At 39.3% G+C, this 20,524-nt stretch overlaps 1 protein-coding gene across 3 annotated transcripts; it reads left to right on the top strand.

The window, feature by feature from the left end:
* The first annotated feature begins 1,034 nt into the window (after positions 1 to 1,034).
* On the top strand, positions 1,035 to 12,664 carry LOC139117259 (bactericidal permeability-increasing protein-like). Of its 3 annotated transcripts, XM_070680206.1 has the most exons (16): positions 1,070 to 1,375; positions 1,868 to 1,979; positions 4,207 to 4,338; positions 4,708 to 4,781; positions 5,095 to 5,185; positions 5,893 to 5,956; positions 6,998 to 7,061; positions 7,608 to 7,699; positions 8,169 to 8,347; positions 9,010 to 9,069; positions 9,799 to 9,966; positions 10,413 to 10,480; positions 10,920 to 10,962; positions 11,228 to 11,291; positions 11,529 to 11,605; positions 11,808 to 12,664. In XM_070680206.1, exons 9-16 carry the CDS (start codon positions 8,252 to 8,254, stop codon positions 11,847 to 11,849), a joined length of 618 nt encoding a protein of 205 aa, XP_070536307.1. In that variant the 5' UTR covers positions 1,070 to 1,375; positions 1,868 to 1,979; positions 4,207 to 4,338; positions 4,708 to 4,781; positions 5,095 to 5,185; positions 5,893 to 5,956; positions 6,998 to 7,061; positions 7,608 to 7,699; positions 8,169 to 8,251; the 3' UTR covers positions 11,850 to 12,664. The 3 variants fall into 3 exon arrangements, 2 of the variants coding, with proteins under 2 accessions (XP_070536307.1, XP_070536306.1); XR_011548487.1 differs by lacking the exons at positions 11,529 to 11,605; positions 11,808 to 12,664 and having other exon boundaries at positions 1,035 to 1,375; XM_070680205.1 differs by lacking the exons at positions 9,799 to 9,966; positions 10,413 to 10,480; positions 10,920 to 10,962; ... (1 more) ...; positions 11,529 to 11,605; positions 11,808 to 12,664 and having other exon boundaries at positions 1,087 to 1,375; positions 9,010 to 9,072.
* The last annotated feature ends 7,860 nt before the right edge of the window (positions 12,665 to 20,524 follow it).

Genomic DNA, 20,524 nt, shown 5'->3' with positions numbered 1-20,524 from the left:
GGAGTCCCAAATTGGATTGGCGGACAGAGATTTACATGCCAAAGGTCAAAGTGATGATACAGTTAGACGCCATGAAGTTGCGACACAAGAGGCGCGGTAATTGAAAAGCCCGAAAATTTATGACAAAGCATGGGCATGCCACAAATCACAATTTTGTGTGTCTTCAAGTGTACACGCACACTGCTCTATTGAATCATGGCGGTAACCATCTGCACCAGCATACATCACCAACTTTATGTCGTAAATATTAAAAAAAAACCAACAAAACAAAACAAAAAATGAGCGACAAAACTTAGTATCCCCGGGGATTCATGTCTTCATCTTCTATATCAAGATGTCTTCAAGAGTTCACACAATTGAATTAAAGCTGAATGCATTAGTTGAACCATGGATAGTAAAGGAAAACAAATAAATAGTTGTTTAACGAAACCAAAAATAACTAAGCTTACAGCGGGTGAACACATTGTCTGAATTGCCCGGCGAACGCGACTCATCGGAAATTCCCGGCCACGCTTTAGGGACTGGTCAGTTTTTTCGGCCGGGGGGGGCGGTGAATTCATGAGGGGGGGGGTCACCCTGTTTTCTATTTTGGCGATAGGGGGGTCACCATGTTTTTGAAATGCCCAATATGGGGGGGGGGGGGTTCAGTGTGTTTTGAATTTCGACATGGCTCATACTTGCGAAAAATACATTGTGCCAGCCACAAATTTCATCATTCAGTTGTATTTTTCGGTGCGCCCTTTGGGCGCGTAACTTTCATAATAATAAGACATATTTTTTAGAGCCCCGTCCTGGTGCAAAACTTTAATATATCAGACATACCGGTATATGTATCTGAGATACCTTTATGTTTAAAATTAAAAAGGTATCTGTTCAAACCATGGAAAGTGACGGAAAACAGTTGTCTAGCGACCAACTGAAAATGAAATGTAACTCTAAACGTATGACTTGTCAGCGACTCTGACGCCAGTCACTGGAAAGTCCGGGATCCAGCTTTGCGTACAATGGCGGTCACGTGACAGCATTGAAACGTATTTGTCAACACTGCAGTGTATAAATAGGCCAGAGGAAACGGATTTTATTCTACTTCCGCGTTCAGTCGAAGGCAAAGCGCGGACGTTGATTGATCACTCCAGTTCGCTCAGGCTCCACTACCCTGAGTAACGACCCAAATATTGCCTTCTCGCTACCCCTAAAGCAACACAGTCGTGCTGAATTCACTTCCACGGGATGGACGCCGGCAGGATGAGAGCCGTGATGGGCGTGTTGGTCACTCTGCTCACGACGATAGCGATCAGCAGCAGAGTGAACGCTGTGTGGACCAGCCCTAATCCAGGATTCAAGGCAAGAATCACACAAGCCGGATTCAAATTCCGTAAGTGTGCTACTTATACAGGTTTTAGACTATGAGCCTCCCAGATGATTGTAGGAAATGAGCATGAGCGGCCGTTCGGTCAAACACACGAACAGTCCATATTCTATTCATTTTATGCAGCTTTCTGATCAGCGAAGGTCAGTCGTTTTTACCTCGGACACATATACACGTACAGTTGTCGCACAGACGGTCTCGATTCTACCACAGTCTCTTCGTCTATGCGCCCCATAGACGTGTGTACATATGCCTCTTCTTCTCGGGCATATGTACACACGTCTATGTGGCGCATAGACGCAGAGCGGAATAGACCACAGGTGACTGTGCTTCTACTGTCTAGTATGCACAGTTGTAGCAAACGTCGTCGTTCACACGTATTGTCTACAACTCTTCCATCTGTTTGCAAGCAAGGTCCTCTGTACACATACATGTCTCACTTTGTCTATATAGGCCCTATGTAATGGTGCCAAAGCATATAATTTGGTTGTTTTGCAGTCAATGATGTCGGGGTTAAGCTCCTCACTGAAGATATCCAAGGACAGACTATACCGGACATCAGCGGCACAGCCAAGATATCTATAGGCAAGGTTGACTACACTGTGTCAAGGTTAGCTATGTACTTTCGTATACCAGAGGAAAGAAGTGGTTATCACCTTGAGCATAGTCTTGGTGTAGAGCTAGCTTAATCAACTCCTCCGTGGAAAGTTAAGGTAGTCTGCGCCTCGAATGTGAAAGCCTTTGCTCAAACTTTGCTGAATGAAACTTTCAACCAGTACCATTCTCTTACCAAATCAACAATAAAAATCCGGGGAGGGGGTCACCGTGTAAAGTTTGGAACTAGCGAAACAAATTACCCAACATTTTGCGATATTTGAAATTCAAAATGGCCGCCATTCCTGTGTTAACTCTATGGGGGAAAATTAAATTTTGGATTTTCGAAAAACTAAGAAGGTGAAAGTTTTTTTTCTCAAAAGCTTTTAAATGTGCCCCCACAAGTGGTTGATCAGAAAAGAACTGTAGAAATTTGAGAGTCCGACTATCTGTCCCCGAGGCGCGTTCTACCTTAATACATCTCCCAAAACCATAGCTTATATACTGTTTGTTGTTCTCTTACGAAATGTCAAAATCTTTCGAGGGTTGATATAGTATGTTTGTTCTGTTTGTTCTGTCAGTCGGTAAAATCAACACCATCGTTGTTGGTAAAGTAGTCGGCAATCTTGTATTGGAGACTGCAACCTTCATCATTAGCGCAAAAAATTATAACCCGATCAAAGTAGGCGAGTTCATCATGTTTCTGAACTCGGGGGTTTTCGTAACGGAGTATACAAAGCTGCGTATCCTTTAATTTCGCCTTGTCGTGAAACGATACGTCCAGTACTGTGCCATCTATATCGTTGCCATTTTCATCATTGTCTATTGTCCATTATTTTCAGTAGATCTCATGATTTGCTGTCGGCCTAACAAGCATAGTCCCTTCCTCAGAACATACTCGTACAATGACGGCCATTATTTTACTCACTTGTCCCCAACTCATTCTAAGATTCAAGAGCATCCAACTTTCGACCACGTGACTCTCGAAAGCATTGTATGGCCTCTTCAACAGCAAATTTGTTACCAGGTCACACTGCTGTACACGCATTTACATGTAGAATGTACGTATGTACTATGCAGCTGTGGCATAAGAGATAAGGGGACTTTCAAATACGTAACAGCGTTTCTGCAGAGGTTATTCGGTGAAATGCGGAAGTCGATTTTTAGAGTACACAAGTTTTTCGCAACTTCCTTATTTCGAAAGTCGAACTCTGCGAAAGTCGACCAAAGATACTAAGGTAGAATGCGCCTTGGGGACAGATCGGACTCTTAAGATTTACAATTCTTTTCTGATCTACCACTTGTTGGGGTTCATTTTAAAGCTCTTGGAGTGAGAAACATTTGCACAGTCTTAGTTTTCCGAAAATTGAAAATTTGTTTTCCCAATAGAATTGACACAGTGGCGGCGGCCATATTGAATTTCAAATATCGGTTAATGTCAGGTAATCCGTTTCTACAGTACCAACTTAAAAATTTGCACAGTGACCCCTGATTTTCATACTCGATTTGCTAAGAGAATTCTTGAAAGTTTCATTGAGGAAAGTCTTTGTAAACATTTTAAGTATTTGACTTTCGAGGTGCATACTATCTCTAAAATATCGGACTTCTTTCCTCAAAATTTCCATAACTGTAACTTGTTCTGGTACACAGTACAGGTGCATGATGGTTATGTGTCATTGTACACCACAATGTTTGTAACCATTGTCACGATAACACAGTAATTTCTTTTCATAATCCTCTATTTGCTGAAAATGACAACATAAAGATCTGTTCATTAATGTTTTTAGTAGTTTACGTTAAAATGGGTGCCCGTGTACACTGTCTAAATGATATTATTACCTTGCCGCGATGCACGATTGCTCGGCACCTACATGTATTGAGGTTGTCCTTTTTTTGGGGGGGGGGGTTTAGATTTTGAACATAGCATTACGACGTGCACGTGGTATGGCTCGTCATGAATACACATTTAGCACAAGTTGTCCATATGAAGTGAATACAATCAATTTCTTCTCAGATGCATTTTGGACAAAAAGAAATTTATAGCACAATCATACACAGTCGTAGCTATTTGATGCATAATTTACTTGATTTATTTGTTTTACATGAAGACTTCGACTATACGGAGCCCTGTTGAGAAAAAAAACCACTTAAATCATAGACAACATACTTGATAAATAAGAACTCGATAAACTACTTCCCCTTCTTTCATGAATTCACACGAACTATGTCTTGCCTATCGACAGCATGAGGATAACTGGATTCAATGTACCGAGGACTTCCTTAGCAACAGATCCTGGTGTTGGGCTTCAGTTTGTCGCCAGTGGTGGCAGTATTTCCCTGCATGGCGACTGGAGATACAAATACAAGAAGGGCTTGTAAGTGTGTCTTAGTATTGACATTGGCTACACGGAAAAGAAGTCACGCATCGTAGTGTGTAGTCGTCGGAATAATGCATAGTTCTCCTTTTGTGCATTACATGGCCGACATCGTATGTGTTGGTTGTGGTATCTCTTGCGTGTATCAACTAATAACACGTTCACGGTGTTCACAATCCTGAGGTGCGTCCTAGTCGATCTATAACAGCAACATTTTGGAAGACATTTTGAAGGAATCCCAGCAGACACAACCGAATTGACAAAACCGAATGCGAGAATTAGAGCCACGGTCAATTTCGGGGCTCTTCACTCTCGATGCAAGCAGAATCATTTGAAAGTTGTCTAAAGTTTCGTGTGATTCGTTTTCAGCATCAAAATAAGCGACCACGGAAGCTTCGACGCATCTGCTAGCAATCTGAATTTGAACTTGGCCGTGAAGCTGGGTGAGTATTTTACGAATGGTAGGCGTGGGAGAGAGCGACATAAAATGTTACAACAGGAAGTCACCAGTATAATAAATATGAACAGTGGACAGAAAAAACAGTGGACTCTTTTTGGTCGTAGAAAGTTCGTTTGTCGTTAACCACTAAGCTTAATGACGCGTGTGTTGGCATCTACAGTTAAAACGCGAGTCAAAACTCCACAATTATAATCTGAAAGCGAAAGGGAAAATATTATTAACACCAGCAAGTGTTTTAAGAGATCGAAATACAGAAGTAATACTTGAAAAAAATATGTTCTTTCGTGTCCGTACAGGAAAAGACAGTAAAGGACGTCCAACAATAGCACCGGCTAAATGTTACGGTGATATTGGTTCGTTGAAAATCACATTGCACGGAGGCGCTAGGTGAGTATATGATGATGATGATGATGATGATGATGATGATGATGATGATGACGATGATGATGATGATGATGATGATCATCATCATCATCATCATCATCATCGCCATATGAGAACATTTATCCTATCATTTTCGAAACAGCGCCCATCGAAACTGTCCCGTTTTCGATTTTAAGCACGTGCGCAAAGTCACCTCATTTTCGTCAGGGACTGCGATCAAGCAAAGTGGTTTGTTGTGGCAAAGTCTCGGGTGACACTGTCACAAGCTACTCAGTATTTGTTGATTCACTTGTGAATCGTTATCACAAAACGGCCAATAACTTCTTCCACAGTGCCTTCCCTACCCTTGCGCCGTACTGAAACGTCTCTCTGAGGATTTGAGCCACAAAACTATTGAAGTTGGCCACAAACTGTACACTGAGCACGCCGCCAACGGGGTTCCTTTCGTGTTTTTCCTCCACAAACCGTAAGCGTAATTCAATGGTGCTTCCTGATCTTAACGTTTGTCCATATTTGCAAAGCATTTTCTCGATGAAGATACGTTCTTAGTTTATGTTCATGAGGCTGTGATCTTTCAAAATGCTGACGGTTCAAACTTTGCTTGCGTCGATGGGACACACATATTTCTATGATTTCTCTTCCGAGAAAGGAGTATGAAGGTTTGATCAGTGACAGAAACATCAACAAATTCTTCATTCTCGTTCTTACAGTTGGTTGTACAATTTATTCTCAAGCTCGATCGAAAACGCACTGCGAGACAGTTTGAACGGCAAGGTAAGAAAAGAAGAAACTAAAGACAAAATAACACATCAAGTCTATTGCTCATTGTATGATATTTGTATGAAATTTCTTCAATAAAACTTTCAATCATTCGCTTACCAAATCAAGTATGAAAATCAGGGGTCATAGTGCAAATTTTGGTACTACCTAATATTTACTAATTTTTGAAATTCAAAACGGCCGCCACCCCGTGTTAATTCTGTGGGGAAAAGGAAATTTTCCGATTTTCGAAAGACTAAGACGATGAAAAGTTTTCTTACTCCAAGAGCTTTAATACGAGCCCAAGTGGTAAGTGGTAGATCAGAAAAGATTTGTAAAAATGTGGGTCTCATATCTGTCCCCGAGGCGCATTCTACGACCTTAAACAGTAATGCACATTTTGAATCGGTGGAGTTTTACCTTTAGACTACGATCGCTTCCCTTTGATTGGATAAACTTTCAGTATGGAAAATAATGTGGAGATACCGAGGAAGGAAACACACAGATATTGCTCATATATGAACGGTAAACTCATACAACATTCCAATGTTAAGTGTGCGGCGAATGAGTTTCAAGTCATGACCGTGATAGCCCTGTAAATTGTGAACGTATATCGCCAAAACAAGACAAAAATAATTCTGAAACATTAAACGTTCATTGTGACCCTGGCTTTCAGTAAGGTTGATGAATAAATTGATAAATTGCATCTAATTATTCGTGCAGCAGAGTGGCGCAGCGGAAGCGTGCTGGGCCCATAACCCAGAGGTCCATGGATCGAAACCGTGCTCTGCTATTTGGTTTCATTTTTGGCTTCACGATCTCAGGTCCAAGCAACGAAATCGGGCTAGATTTTCGCGATGTGGAATCAAGCAAGCCATTTACCAAGCAGACGACACCCTAAATTCGGCTTGATGAAACAAAGAATCGTATTTCCCTGTTGTCGTCCATTACTAGACTTTTTAAGTAAACAAATAACTGTTTAAGTTTTACAAATGATGTAAATGCTCCGATATTTTTTTTACAAACTTCACTTGTTTCTTTTTTTTCACGTTTTAGATTTGTGACATGGTGAACCAAGAAATTAACACACGTGCAGCTCAAGCGTTGGCCTCCATGAAAAGTAAGAAATTAAGGCCATATTTGGTGGTCTATAAACGTCGACTTCTGCTTCATGATGACAAAACATTAACCTTATATTCCGTGGTTCAGGCAAAATGCACGCCAGGTCAATTTTGGCACACCCTCGAAATCATACAGTTCTTTCTTGTTCACCAGCTTGAGTGGACTCTTTCCAAGATCTGCCGAGAAAATGGAGTTTCCCGCCTGTTGTTCTTACCGAAGCAGAAAATTATGTTTTCAGAATACAGTACTAACAAACGTAACAAATACTGAAATATTTTTGATTCTCTAACATAGGACTCAGAAGAGTTACGTGCTATTTTCATTCTCAGCCATGAAGGGAGATATTTTAAAGTATTTTGGCAAAGTTAATGAGAAAAATGAAGTTCCTAACCCTTTCATTACCGTAGTTGGACCAAGGGAGATTTGAATGCATGAAATCAATTTCAAGTCTTACAAGACATTTCGTGATCGTCTAATACATATGCTTTCCTATCAAAAACCAGATGATACAATTCAAACGGTTTTTTTTCCTTTATCTGTTCAGTCATCACACCGGTTGGACCATACACAGAGCTGGATTACTCACTGGTAGCCGACCCCCTCTTCGATAAGATATACATGGAAACTTCACACAAGGTATTCCAAAAGTGACACGTGTTCGTTCACAACTCAAAGTCGCCATCCTTAGCATATATGTGTGCTGATTTGCTCATCGTTTCAAACTCAGTCCCTCTGTTTTTCAAAACAACGGGCGCTGTAACTGTTTATATTTAGTGTACCAGTATTTTCCTCTCGCCAAGTGCCATATGTGAAAGTTTTAATACTCTATACTTATCGAGGTTTCTGAAATTCAAATGGTTCCCCGCATTTTGTTTAAGATCTGGGAAAATAATCGGCATGTAAATTTCGTGATTGCGAGGAATTCGCTTTTCTCGTGTTAAATACCGCTGTGGTTTAACCGGGCTCAATCGTGCGATTTCAGCTTCAAATAAATCTTAAATAATTTGGCAGGTTAATACTTGAAAACATTAGGACAAAGTCTTCGAACACATGAAAGTGCATATCCCAACATTTTAATATACTTCATTTAATTTGTCCGCACCAGGGAGAGTTTTATCCAACCGGCAAACACGACAGAGAGGCGCCGTATAAAGTGCCCGCAATCCCAGTTCAAACTCAACCAGTAAGATGGTTTACATGTGGGTTACCGATTACGTCGTCAACACGGCGGGTTACGTCTTCCAGGAAATAGGAAAACTGACATACAACATAACAGACGATATGGTAAGTTTTTAACTGATTTACCATTAAGGAATTTGGTGATCGACCTCAGGACATGCATACACCCACCTCGAGACATTGTTAGAATATCAGCCGATCGATCAATTTAAACTTTGTGAATAACACAGGTGTTACAATGTTTGTTTCATTTGTTTGCCACTGTTCATTGCAGGTGAAGTTAGGGCCTACTGTATGATCTACCAATCTATAGTAGAAGATCAAATCTTAAATATTGATGCACGCGAGATCCAATTCTTCCAAACCATAGTCCGGTATCCATCTCCTCAGCATGTTTACATGAACTGTTTAATCATAGACATTAGAGGCGATACTGCTGCCTGTGATTAACCCTTTCACCACCATGGTTTGTCCCAAATCCATTGTTTTCTATGGTAAAGTTGGACCTGTATACAGGGAACTGCATGGGTGAAAGGGTTTAAACTGAACAGGCGAGGAGGCAATGTAGAAGAGTTTATGGACAATACCAGACACACAATACTGAAAGCACAGTGTCTTAGAGTGCGGAGATGTTCAACAGCTATATACTGACTCATTCTCGCAAACTCCATTGTGCGTGGCTCCAGTATCACTGTTGAATGAATATTCCATAGGCCTAACAATTGCGAAAGGTTTAACAGCATTACAATACTCTTTCCTTTGTTCAGGTCCCAGCTGAAAGCCAGTTTCGTCTGAACACGAGTAGTATCGGCGGTCTCATTCCACAGGTATGATGTAAAATAATCATTTCTATTTTTCTCAGAGTTCTGTCATTTTTGTGGCATGCTTGGTTTGAAAGGTGCCACAACATCATGTTTGCATTATTGCATGCATTGACTTTCTAGGGAGTTATGGGAATGTAACCTCCACAGTGATCCATGAAAACTATATGGACCATAAATGATTCACTGTCCCCAGCCAGTTAAAGTTTACCAAACATAAAAGATGTTTTTCTGTCGCTATCCTCCAGTGGGATGAACGTTCACACTCAAATCCATTGCCTGTCCCTTCTTGGACGGTGTTGCTTAGAAACTAATTGAAATGATGAAGTGATCACGATTTCATTTTCGAGAGATTGCCAGCGATAAGTCAGAATTGTATTGACATGGTATCCTTCGTCTATTTGCGCGTTCGACTTTTGGATTCACCTGACTGGATGGTTGGTTTGTCCAAAGTACACAAAGAATACCATTATATGATTTAAGAAGATAAAGTGTTCAGATTATTTGTAAAGTTTCTAAGTCTTAAAATTTAATTTCACATAAATGTAACGCTTGATAATTTTCATTTCTTTTCAAAGTTTTGACAAGACTTTAGTTTTTTGCCAATATTGACGGAGTAGGACAATTTACCTACCTGAATCATTGTTCATTAGATTGTAATACGACTCATAGTTCAGTTCTCAATAAGCATCGGCAATATCCAAATGTACATTTTATGCAATTTTGGCACAATAGCTAAAGAAGATGTACCCCAACATGTTGATGGAACTGATTATAAACAGCACCAAGGCGCCAAACGTAACCGTTGGCAAGGACGCGGTAGATGGCATGCTGTTGGGTGACGTCATCGCTTACGTCGTCCTACCCAACGCTACACGCCAATATGTATTCACACTGGGTGTGGTGAGTACCACATTTACTTATGTTGATATATGTATATATATATATATATATATATATATATATATATATATATATATATATATATATATATATATATATATATCTCTCTCTCTCTCTCTCTCTCTCTATGTGTGTGTGTGTTTGTGTGTGTGTGTGTGTGTGTGTGTGTGTATAATATTGTTATTGTTACAGTATTATCCAATTATCCAAGATAATGTAAGAATGTAGAAAAGAAGAACAAATTAGTCTGTATGGATGGATGGATGGATGGATGGATGGATGATCACTGTACAATATGATTTGTACGACTTGTCTTTCAAGTTTTGATGCTGCATTTGATGGCTTGTTACTCCTCGTAAAGTATTTCCTAGCCATGGATTGTTATAGCAAAGACTTCAAATTTCATCAACCTTACTTAATCGGTTTATCTTCATTCCATCAACAAGGTCGCCAAGGGCTCGGGAACTGTCGGCTTTGCTGACCCGAACATTACTGGCAAGGTTACATCCATGAGGTGAGTTGGCTGATGTAACGGCAGCTTTTAGTCGTCTTGGCAACGTCACCGAGACCTTCCCCTCTCTCTATCTCACACCTCCACAAAATATGGCGGATATTAAGCTGTACTTAAGACGATGAAAATAATATATGATGTCGTTATCTGATTGTTTTAACTTATACTTTCATTCCTGAGATTTTGTGTTGTCTCAATTTACGACAAATTGTGGAGTCCAGTTTGAGATAGCTTCATTTAGGGAAACATGTTATTGTCTGTATTCGCAGGCGTCCAGTGCCTTTATAATTGTACAAGTTCTTCCCGCTACAAGTCGAGACGACACAGAGTTCGCTTGACTTGCATTTTTGGCCACTGTGGGAAGAAAGCGATAAATTTAGCATAGTCTTCTTGGCTCTTTCGAAAAGTAAACTAAACGGCCTCTTTTACATTCTTTTTTCAGCGCTGACTTGACACTGACGAAAACTGCCATTGGTCCGTTTAGTGTAAGTTATAGTTTTAGAGGAAATATTATTTTAAAGTCGTTTACCTTCAAGTATTTTTCTATTGAACAATTCGCACCACTGGCGTTGTCAAATACGGAATGCTGTACAATTTGAAAATCAGGCAGGAACCATAATGCCTCCATCAAAGAAGGCATTCTTTACCCGCGTGCAGTTGTGAACAGTGCCTATCCTGACCAACAATTCGATCACCACTCGCTCACCACTGGGCCTGTCTTACTCTTTCATTTTGTGGTTTCAATTTCAGCTTATCCTCATACAGCCAGCAGTGGATATCTTCATCGACGCTGGAGTGATACCATATCTCAATGGTAGGACTGACATACTTACTCTCTCTCTCTCTCTCTCTCTCTCTCTCTCTCTCTCTCTCTCTCTCTCTCTCTCTCTCTCTCTCTCTCTCTCTCTCTCTCTCCCAAGTAAATATATTGCATCGAAGCATTTAAATGATTTTATCATTTAATTTTCTAATGTTATACCCAAATTCAGTTAGAAAAATGAAGTCAAAATGCCAAAATAACAATTTTGGACTTCCAATGTTTTTCTTTCAGACAAAGGAAAGAAGGGTTTCCCATTACCCTCGATAGAGGGCGTCGAGTTCATCAATCCCGAGATCGTCTTGAAGAAGGTCAGTAGTTACTATACACTGATTTTTCCATGTATAACTTTGTACATCTGCTGGATTGGCTTGTAAAAGTTCAATCGACGAAGGGCCATACACAATTATGTCCATATTTTTTCGCACGGCGTCACTCGCAGACAAAATATTTCCGCATCACATATTCTTATCGCAACAATTAATTTATGTAATTGCGTTTGTTTTCTTCCAGAACGTGATCCAAGTAGGCACAGATTTGAAGTATGTGCCGTAGAAGGGGGAAAGAAAAAAACAAGATCTTTTGAAGCTTGAATTAGAGCAATTCGAGTTTGTCATTTACAATTGCTATCACGAGCACGGGTTTTGAGTCATGGCACCAAAACCTCCCACCAGTCCGCGCACACACAAAACACAACATAGCGTAGTGGATAGGCGATTATTATGGTGTAAGATGAAAGGTGGTATATTTCTTATTTCACAGCACCTATTTTGCTAATGATGATAGGCTTGTTACTTAGGTTGACAGCTTTCACAAGTAAACAGAGCTCGCCCTCTAGAGCTAGAATCGATACACAGAGCACCCGTGTTTTTTACATTGACTAGTTACAGATGTAATGGTTCCTAATGAAATACATCAGGACTGTATCGTCTAGTTAAATCTTTTTGATAAACACTCCGAAAAAAATGAGTCGTCAACAGGTATAAGTGCTTTTTGATACTTTCAGATTAGTGAGTAGTCTGCAACGGTATAGCGTTTGCTCGGATTTTGCTTCCTGGAGGTAGAAAAGTTAAACAACGTTAACGCTTTTGGATGTTCATTGATTCGTAAATTTTATCCAGTACAATTTTTCAGTCGAAATGGGCAATAGTTTATGAATGAACACGTTTGCGTGTGAAAAATGCAAACCAGTCAGGAGTTCACAAGTCCTTGACCAATTTTTTTTGAGTGACACGATTGTTTGATTTGGATTATTGTAAAGCCTATGACGGTATATGTGTGTAAATTTTAGACTAGAGCTTAGACATTTTATATTTCTTAGGGAGGTATATTGCTTGCGGGTCAATAATAAAATGTTTTATTATTGAATGAAGGGTTTCTGTCGTCTTGTGATATTATACTGTGTGCTTGGTGGAGTTATTCTTGAAGTCATGTATCCCAGGTATAATAGTTGCGCGTATCCGTCTGTTGTCTTTGGTACTCCATGATAAACTGCATGTCTCGCCAGCTCACACACCGTGCACATGTATGATGTAGAAAATGGGCGACACCAGTACTAGTACAGATATTTTTGATCGCCCTGAAATTACAAAAACCAATGATTACACATTCCGGGGTTTCTATGAGGATCGCAAAAGTCCCACTCTTTAAGTTATTCATCTGTAACAAATTAATTCAGTCGATCATAAGCTGTGTCTGACAACATACTGGATATCAGCTTTTCAACAAGCCAGGGTGGGGGAGAGGGGCGTAAAGAGAAATATTTTATGCAAAGAAATATACTTATAACTCACTAAATTTATCGCATATTTTGATGTGTATAACGTTTCGACTTAACTTTAAATTATTTGATGGGACGCATCAAGTTTAGCGTTATAAAATCGACCAACCCACCTAAAAGCCGATCAACAGTAAGGTAGTCAATTTTGTATGTTGTTGTCGATGATTCTGCTATAATACGTGTAAAAATACTTATCACATATACAAGCAAAGTTTGTCATCTGTTGACAAAAATACTGGATTTATCCCCTGGCTGTTCTACGTCACGACAACCCACGTTTATATCATCAAGTTTGATGAGTTTTAACTTTTTTGCCCTCCAATGTAAACACTCTTAAACGACATGGTGACCCGTATTTCTCCCAAGATCAAACTTGTGTCTGACGCAAAAATTTCGTAAAATCGGTCAAAATACATCAAATCGGCATATATCACTCATGTCAGAGAAAGGCTTTTAATTACCAACCGATTACATTATGGAGAGAGAGAGAGAGAGAGAGAGAGAGAGAGAGAGAGAGAGAGAGAGAGAGAGAGAGAGAGAGAGAGAGAGAGAGAGAGAGAGAGAGAGAGAGAAGGGGCAGACAGGCAGACATACGCTCATTAGTAACTCAGACAACCAGAGATAGATGCAAAACACAGGATGAGAAAGAGATTATAAGATAAATTGAAAATGAAAGAGTATAACAATATCGTTCAAAGGGTAATACAAATAATCCTTACTGTTGGTGAAGAGATTGCTGCTACAATAGAGTTACACATTGTATGAAACCTTACCACCTAATTATCATAAAGGTGCATTGCAATGACTGGAGGATCTTGGCGGCGGGCTCGCTAGTCGTGTCTGTGCGTGTGTAAACATTTGAAGCCACCAACCCAGTGATTTCGTGTAAATTACACAGTTACGGTGACGTTAGCACATGCCGAAGGGATTCTTCAATATCGCTGACAGACTTTTAATTGAAGTCTGTACCATAAATATGGGAGCTTAGAACATCCCCGGGGTAAATGGAGCCAGGGGAGTTGAGGTAATTAAACTCATCTGAAAACGTGGAGTCGTTCAGGTCACCACAAAATCAAATCTATAGTTTTTACATAGTTTCGAAGCCAACGACAACCAAGAGGCGTTGGTCTGTATTTGCAATATAATACAATTTACAAGAGCATGTCTGCTTTAGGGATAGGCCATGATGGACATTACATCGAAGCACATGGCAGGCTATCACTCGAACACGTACATGTTACACAAAGTCACTCTCTTAATAATTAGAAACACTGAATTAACAAGAGCCATTTCAAGAAACAGAATGTGAAAGTACTGAACCATAAACATGTGTCAGGATCCTCATAATGGTGCGGCCTACACAAATACACTACCTATGCATTATACAATCCAATAGCAAAATGGCACTTCTCTAATTAAGAAGCAAAAGTTCTACGTTTTTCCCAAGGATGATTATTATGTCATACAAGAAAATACCTTGTGGTGAGGTTCATATTTTTGTCGCTCAAACCCGTTTCCGATGGTTATTACATGTTCCATGTACGTGTATAGGCTCTGCTGTCGACTTTTTAATGAGGCAAACTATAATTCAGTGTCCGACGGGAAAAGAATGGGACTTTAGCTGTTATGTAAAACTCAACTGTTTCCATTTTTCATCATTCCGCAGTTATTGATAGTAACATCAAAACTTGTTAGTTGCTGCTTATCACTGTTCTCCATGTTTGCCAGTTGTCGAGCAAATTTTATTTTCTATTGACCCAGAAACAAATGAAGTTTGTAGACTCAAAAGTGAGTATCAGGGTAAAAATCACTAAAATGGCACTTTCAGTGCAGCGGCAAAGAATGTCTCGAAGTTTCTCCAGATTTCATAGAAAAATTTTAATATTTTTGACAGGAAAAATATTCACAACTTGAAATGAATTTCTGATTTACTTTCGACATTCTCGATTTGAGCATGCTCTGTTCATTTGTACTGAATTTTATGCAAGGCGTCGTTAGAGCTCGTTGATTGGTTTAGAGGTGATTACAATAATATTGCGAAAGGGTAATGATTGACAACCAGGGACGATTGCAGCTAATGAACAGTAGAGTGGTTGTGATATAACAAAGCTGAGGTTGCCAAGGCTTGTTGATGAGTGAAGCAAAAGAGCTGTTTTGATTGGATAACTTTATAAGTGGCAGATATAAAAATTAATTCGGGTCTGACCTTTTGAAGACTTTGCCAGCATTGAGAAAGTATTGAATCATCCTTCTTTAATAATACGAATAGTATGTTCTGAGCAATTACCTTGGAAACGGCAACAAAAGTACAATGGTTTTCCCCAGTTAGTTTGCATTCCATCGCCTAGGAGTTGGTACCGTGCACTAGTTCATTTGCATAGAGTTGTCCGCTTATACCGTTTGGTCGTAATATTGATAACGTGGTGGCCTTTGAAATCATGCCGTGAAAACTGTAAAGATCTACAGAACAATAGCTACTTTTCGAGCCTCGTCCAGGCCATCATATAAGCAGCCGTTCCAATAATTTGCATACAGTAGTCTGCGCAATTCATTTTCAGGTAGAATGCTGCTTGGCGACAGATATTCGGACTCTGAATTTTCCCAATACCACTTGTTAAGGCTCATTTTAAAGCTCTTGGAATAAGTGAAATGTAAATGTAAGAGAAATTGCTCTTTTTCGAGCTTCGTCGCCGCACACATATAAGCAACCGTTCCATTGATCTCTATACAGAAGTCTGCGCAATTCATTTTAACGTAATGCGCCTTAGGGGCAGATACATGTATTTGGACTCTCAAATTTTCAAATGCCTTTCTGATCTACATTTGTGAAGGCTCATTTTGAAGGTCTTGGAAAAAATTTCCACTGTCTTATTTCTTCATGAAAATCAAACATTCTATTTTCCCCCGTAGAGTGAACACACAGATGACGGTCATTTTGAATTTCAAATACTGTATCGGTTAATATAATTTGTTTCTCTGGTACCAACATTTGAACTTTGACCCCTGATTTTTATTCGAGATTTTGGAAGAGAATGATTGAAAGTTTGTTTGAGGAAAGTTTGAGCAAGAGTTTTGTCTTTCATTGCCTTTATAGTGATATTGATGACACGATCCATTTTGAAAATCACGTCATGATGTTTAAAGGATCTGTAAAGCGATTGGTCCGTAAGAATACTTCGCTGTGGGGGTAATAGTATGGGCCAGTAAGAATGTGGCTACCAAGAGTCGATATCAGTGGAATTTTAGCATTAAACCCCCCATCAATTGTATCTTATGTAGAAATGCTTACCAAAGTGTGACCACAGAAAGTTTTTCAAACAGCGACAAAAATAGTAGATTTTAAAAACTAACACGATTGGAACTAATTTGGGATAATTGGATTTTCATATTTTTCAAATTTCTCAAACGTGTTAGGTGCCATATAGCTGAATGTTGCAATATTGCAAATTACTCATAAAAGCAAGCGTGTAATATAAAAAGAAAAGCAGATGAGATTACGTTTGTAGATTAAATCGACATTAATTCACCATCCAATTATCCCAAATTAGTTCCAATCGTGTTCAACTAAATAATTTTCAACTTGCAAGTCATATATGACCGCCGCCAGCAAGTGAGTACAGAGAAACACAGTGTGAACAATCGACCGAATCCAATGACAAGGATTGCCGGAACCAGAATTGTATCTCGCCCTAACTCTAAGGTGTAGTTTATCAGTTTATTTTGCACGGTACAGGTTTTCAAATCTACGTATACATGTCATTACAAAAGTATTTACCAATCTCCAAGATTTCGTTCATGATGTAAATCAACTGATATCGAACGGATTCCATTGTTTTCATGATTAATTTGTAATATTGCAACATTCAGCTATATGGCACCTAACACGTTTGAGAAATTTGAAAAATATGAAATCCATTATTCTCTGTTCTCTTCCCTCATCAAGGCAAAACCACCGTTTATACCTAGATTAACCCACCTATCCAAAGGTTAAAAACCTCGAAAACGACATATTTAGATATGTGTAAATTCGTCTACCAATGAGAGAATAATCTCTGTATATTCATAATGACTACTTTTTGTATATTACTTCCCTTTCCTGTTGGTGTCTTTCTCTTGTGATTGATATGGCTTTCATTTCAATTATCTGTATCGTCTGGCATTTTAGCCAGTGACCTAGAAATACAATACATGCTTCTGATAACACTGCATGGTCAACCATCCGATTTTCATCTAGTCAACTTCGTTCAAAGTTCTACTCCATGTAGCAATAGATACACACCTATGCCCATCGTTCCCACTCCTGTACCACTGCTCTCACCTTGTATGGTGTCATCCATTAAACACGTCAGCCACCAAGCAAGGCTAGTTTTGGAAAGAAAACATCGGGACTTTGCCGGTTCGACAGAGACTGTTAACGTCTCCTTCTCTCTTTGTTATGCTCTACTGAACATTAAATGGAGTTCTGCGCAATGTAAAGTTATTCGAATGATTGATCGATTGATTGATCGATCGATTGAGTGAGTCATTGATTTGGGGAATTAATGTTTGATTGATTGACAAAATACGCCAGGACTGAAGAATACTGGACCCATGCTAGACCATTGTACAATTAAACAATATCTTAAGGATACTAGTGTATGTATGTATGTATGTATGTATGTATGTATGTATGTATGTATGTATGTATGCATATATATATATGCGTCCTATAACAAGAACAGTAGTTTTTTCGATCATGTAGGGCGTAATAGCCTTAATCTGGCGAGAAAACGCCTTTTACACTCTAAGCGATATTACAGCGAAACTCTTTAATAGGGATGGGTGCAAAATTTGAAGCGAGACCTCAGAAAAGAATTATGGTTTTTTTTTTATCGGGCGATAGTGACACAAAGTATGTAAATAAAAACAAAGTAAATGCAAAAGCTGGCAATTTGCAGGGGCTTGGATGGTTATGTCTGATTGGCAGATAGGCATTATTTACATGTTTGAAATTACGGCTATTCTCTACCTGATTGGCTGTTCAGAAATAATTCAATAAGAACAACGAGTGTCAGCTATCCTTTTGGCTAAAATCTTCTTGATCCTACAAATTAGCCCAGCTAAAGACTGTTGAAAAGTGGTTCGGGGGTGGAAAGCATTTTTTACGTCAAGTGTTATGTACAACACTAACTATAGTGTAGACCGCTATTGTTGTTGATTTCATCCGGAACATTCAAAGTTCTTGACACATTACTGTACAAACTGTTGAAAAGCAGAGGTGGGCGAATCAAACTGTTGAAAAGCAGATGTGGGCGAACTGCTTATCTCGTATAAGTGACCGCTATCTCTTCCTGAGAAAAATCTTTAATTTTACAATCCCAAGGTGTTCAGGGGGCGTGTTTTGTTGATCACTCGCAGGGTGATCACTGAACAGGAGGTACAGCGACGATTTCACGTACAATCAATATCATAATCGCCATGACTCAATCTAGCCCCATGGTTTACAGAAAAAGGAAATAATTATTCTGAAGGATACGAAATTTGCAACCTCAACTAGAACCGAGTCGGCTCAAAACACATAAGGGAAGACAAGTCACAAACTCACTCGACAAATAACGTCAGCAATTCTGGTCATATACAGAATAGGTAAAAACAACCTTAGGCGTTCATCAAGCCTAAGTCACTTCGGCTCAGTGTTGTTTGTGTGCGCTTGGTCGGCATGCCAGGAACTTGTAATTACACTGGCCTTTCGTTTTTTTCCGACATGAGTCGGTGAAATAAGTTGATCCCTCGATTCATTAAGCTATGGTTACCTTAAGAGGAGATCAATTTTGAGAAATTCCAGACTGCAGTTGTTGATCGGCGATATTGTTTCTGGTATTTCGTAGGAGAAAAAAATGTTTTCTGATATCGATATGTCTTAATGACCATCATTGTGCGAATTCCAGACGTTCCGACCTTTATGAAACTGCCCATCCTCAATAAGGTGCCGTCAATCGAGTTGACACGAATCACAAAAAGTGCAGGGATAGCGATCATATTTGTGATCTTACACAACCAAATAGTTTAGCTTCATACAAAATAGACACTTCAGATTTTTATTTTCTTCCACTTGAAGAACTAAACCCCAATAAAGTATATACATGTATTTCCTAAAGGCTCCGATATAGGGAAATCAAAATCGCGCACAGTACACAATCATTATTTGCACGATAGTCACGTGACAAGCGTTTTGCTGAACGTTTCAAAATCTGTTTTTCCTCCCTTTAGCGAACACGCTGCAAGATTTCCGGTTGAAATTTGTGCATTAACAAGCCTTAGCAATACCCTTTAACTCCGTGTCTGGGATTTTCGTTATGTGTCTTTGTTTTTTTGTTATGTAATATTAAAGGTGTTAGGCTAAGGTGCTTTTCAGGGAATTGTAATTGTCTCGCCATATAATTTGAATGGAGACTCGGAGAAAAATTCACAGACACAGATTTGATTGCTAAGGTTTGTCTATGCATAAATTTCAACCAGAAATCTTGGAGCGTGTTCGCTAAAGGGAGGAAAAAACCGATTTTAGAAGGTTCAGCAAAACGCTTGTCACGTGGCTATTATGCAAATAATGACTGTGTACTGTGCCCGGCCTGATTGCCCAATATCAGGGCTTTCAGAAAATACACACTGAAGTCAGGTGTGGGACTTCTATAACTGAGAAAAAATAAAAATCTAGAAGAGTCTGTGTTGTATGGAGCTACCTAATTCTTTTTTTGTAAAAACACACACACACCTACCCCCCCCCACTTTTGGAGAAAAATCATAGGATTGTACCGTTTGCTACGTTTCAGATATGAACCAGTCTTTTTACACTTTACACTCTTTCCTCCGGCAGACGTTTTACTCTCCCTAGGATCTTGTCTCTCAAATTTTGTGGATCTAATAAGATAATGCTTATTCGTACAAACACACGATAAATCCATAATCTGTTTCGTTTTGGTTCGAAGTAGAAGAAATCAACGAAGATCCTGTATAACTCAATGAAGACTTAAGTTTACAGAATGACCTGTGCGGAGGTTTATATCAATTACAAACTTATTAAGTTCAATAAAGAGGTGTGACAGTGCATGTAGCGTATTGCCAGAAAAAATATACAACATTTACTGTAAAACTCATTGTTCTTCGCACTTCGTCTGCGTGTATTAGCGGGTAGTCTATACACAGCGTACATTGACAGACAAGTCAGACGGGGGAAAGGGTGAATTTATTCTGCAGAAACTGTCAAGTCCCGTCTTCGATGGATCAAACTTTCGTTTCGCAAAACCATTCACGATGCATGTAGATATAAATTTTGTGCTAGACATTATCAATTTATGATGGATAATACGAGGATCTGGATATGAAATGTATATAAACCTCCTCAGCGTATAAACCGTCGATGATGCCACAGTATTTATTAGAGGTGTTGTCGGTTTTCAGTGCTACATTAAAC

Source organism: Ptychodera flava, chromosome 18 (assembly GCF_041260155.1).
Source record: "Ptychodera flava strain L36383 chromosome 18, AS_Pfla_20210202, whole genome shotgun sequence".
NCBI lineage: Eukaryota > Metazoa > Hemichordata > Enteropneusta > Ptychoderidae > Ptychodera > Ptychodera flava.
This window is presented reverse-complemented; position numbering and strand designations above follow the sequence as displayed.

Bases quoted from the DNA above. Each gene is read 5' to 3' on its own strand.
- LOC139117259 (XM_070680205.1), top strand. From the start codon at position 1,231: ATGGACGCCGGCAGGATGAGAGCCGTGATGGGCGTGTTGGTCACTCTG. The intron at 5,186-5,892 runs GTGAGTATATGA...TCGTTCTTACAG, and splicing joins ACATTGCACGGAGGCGCTAG to TTGGTTGTACAATTTATTCT. The intron at 7,062-7,607 runs GTAAGAAATTAA...TTATCTGTTCAG, and splicing joins AGCGTTGGCCTCCATGAAAA to TCATCACACCGGTTGGACCA.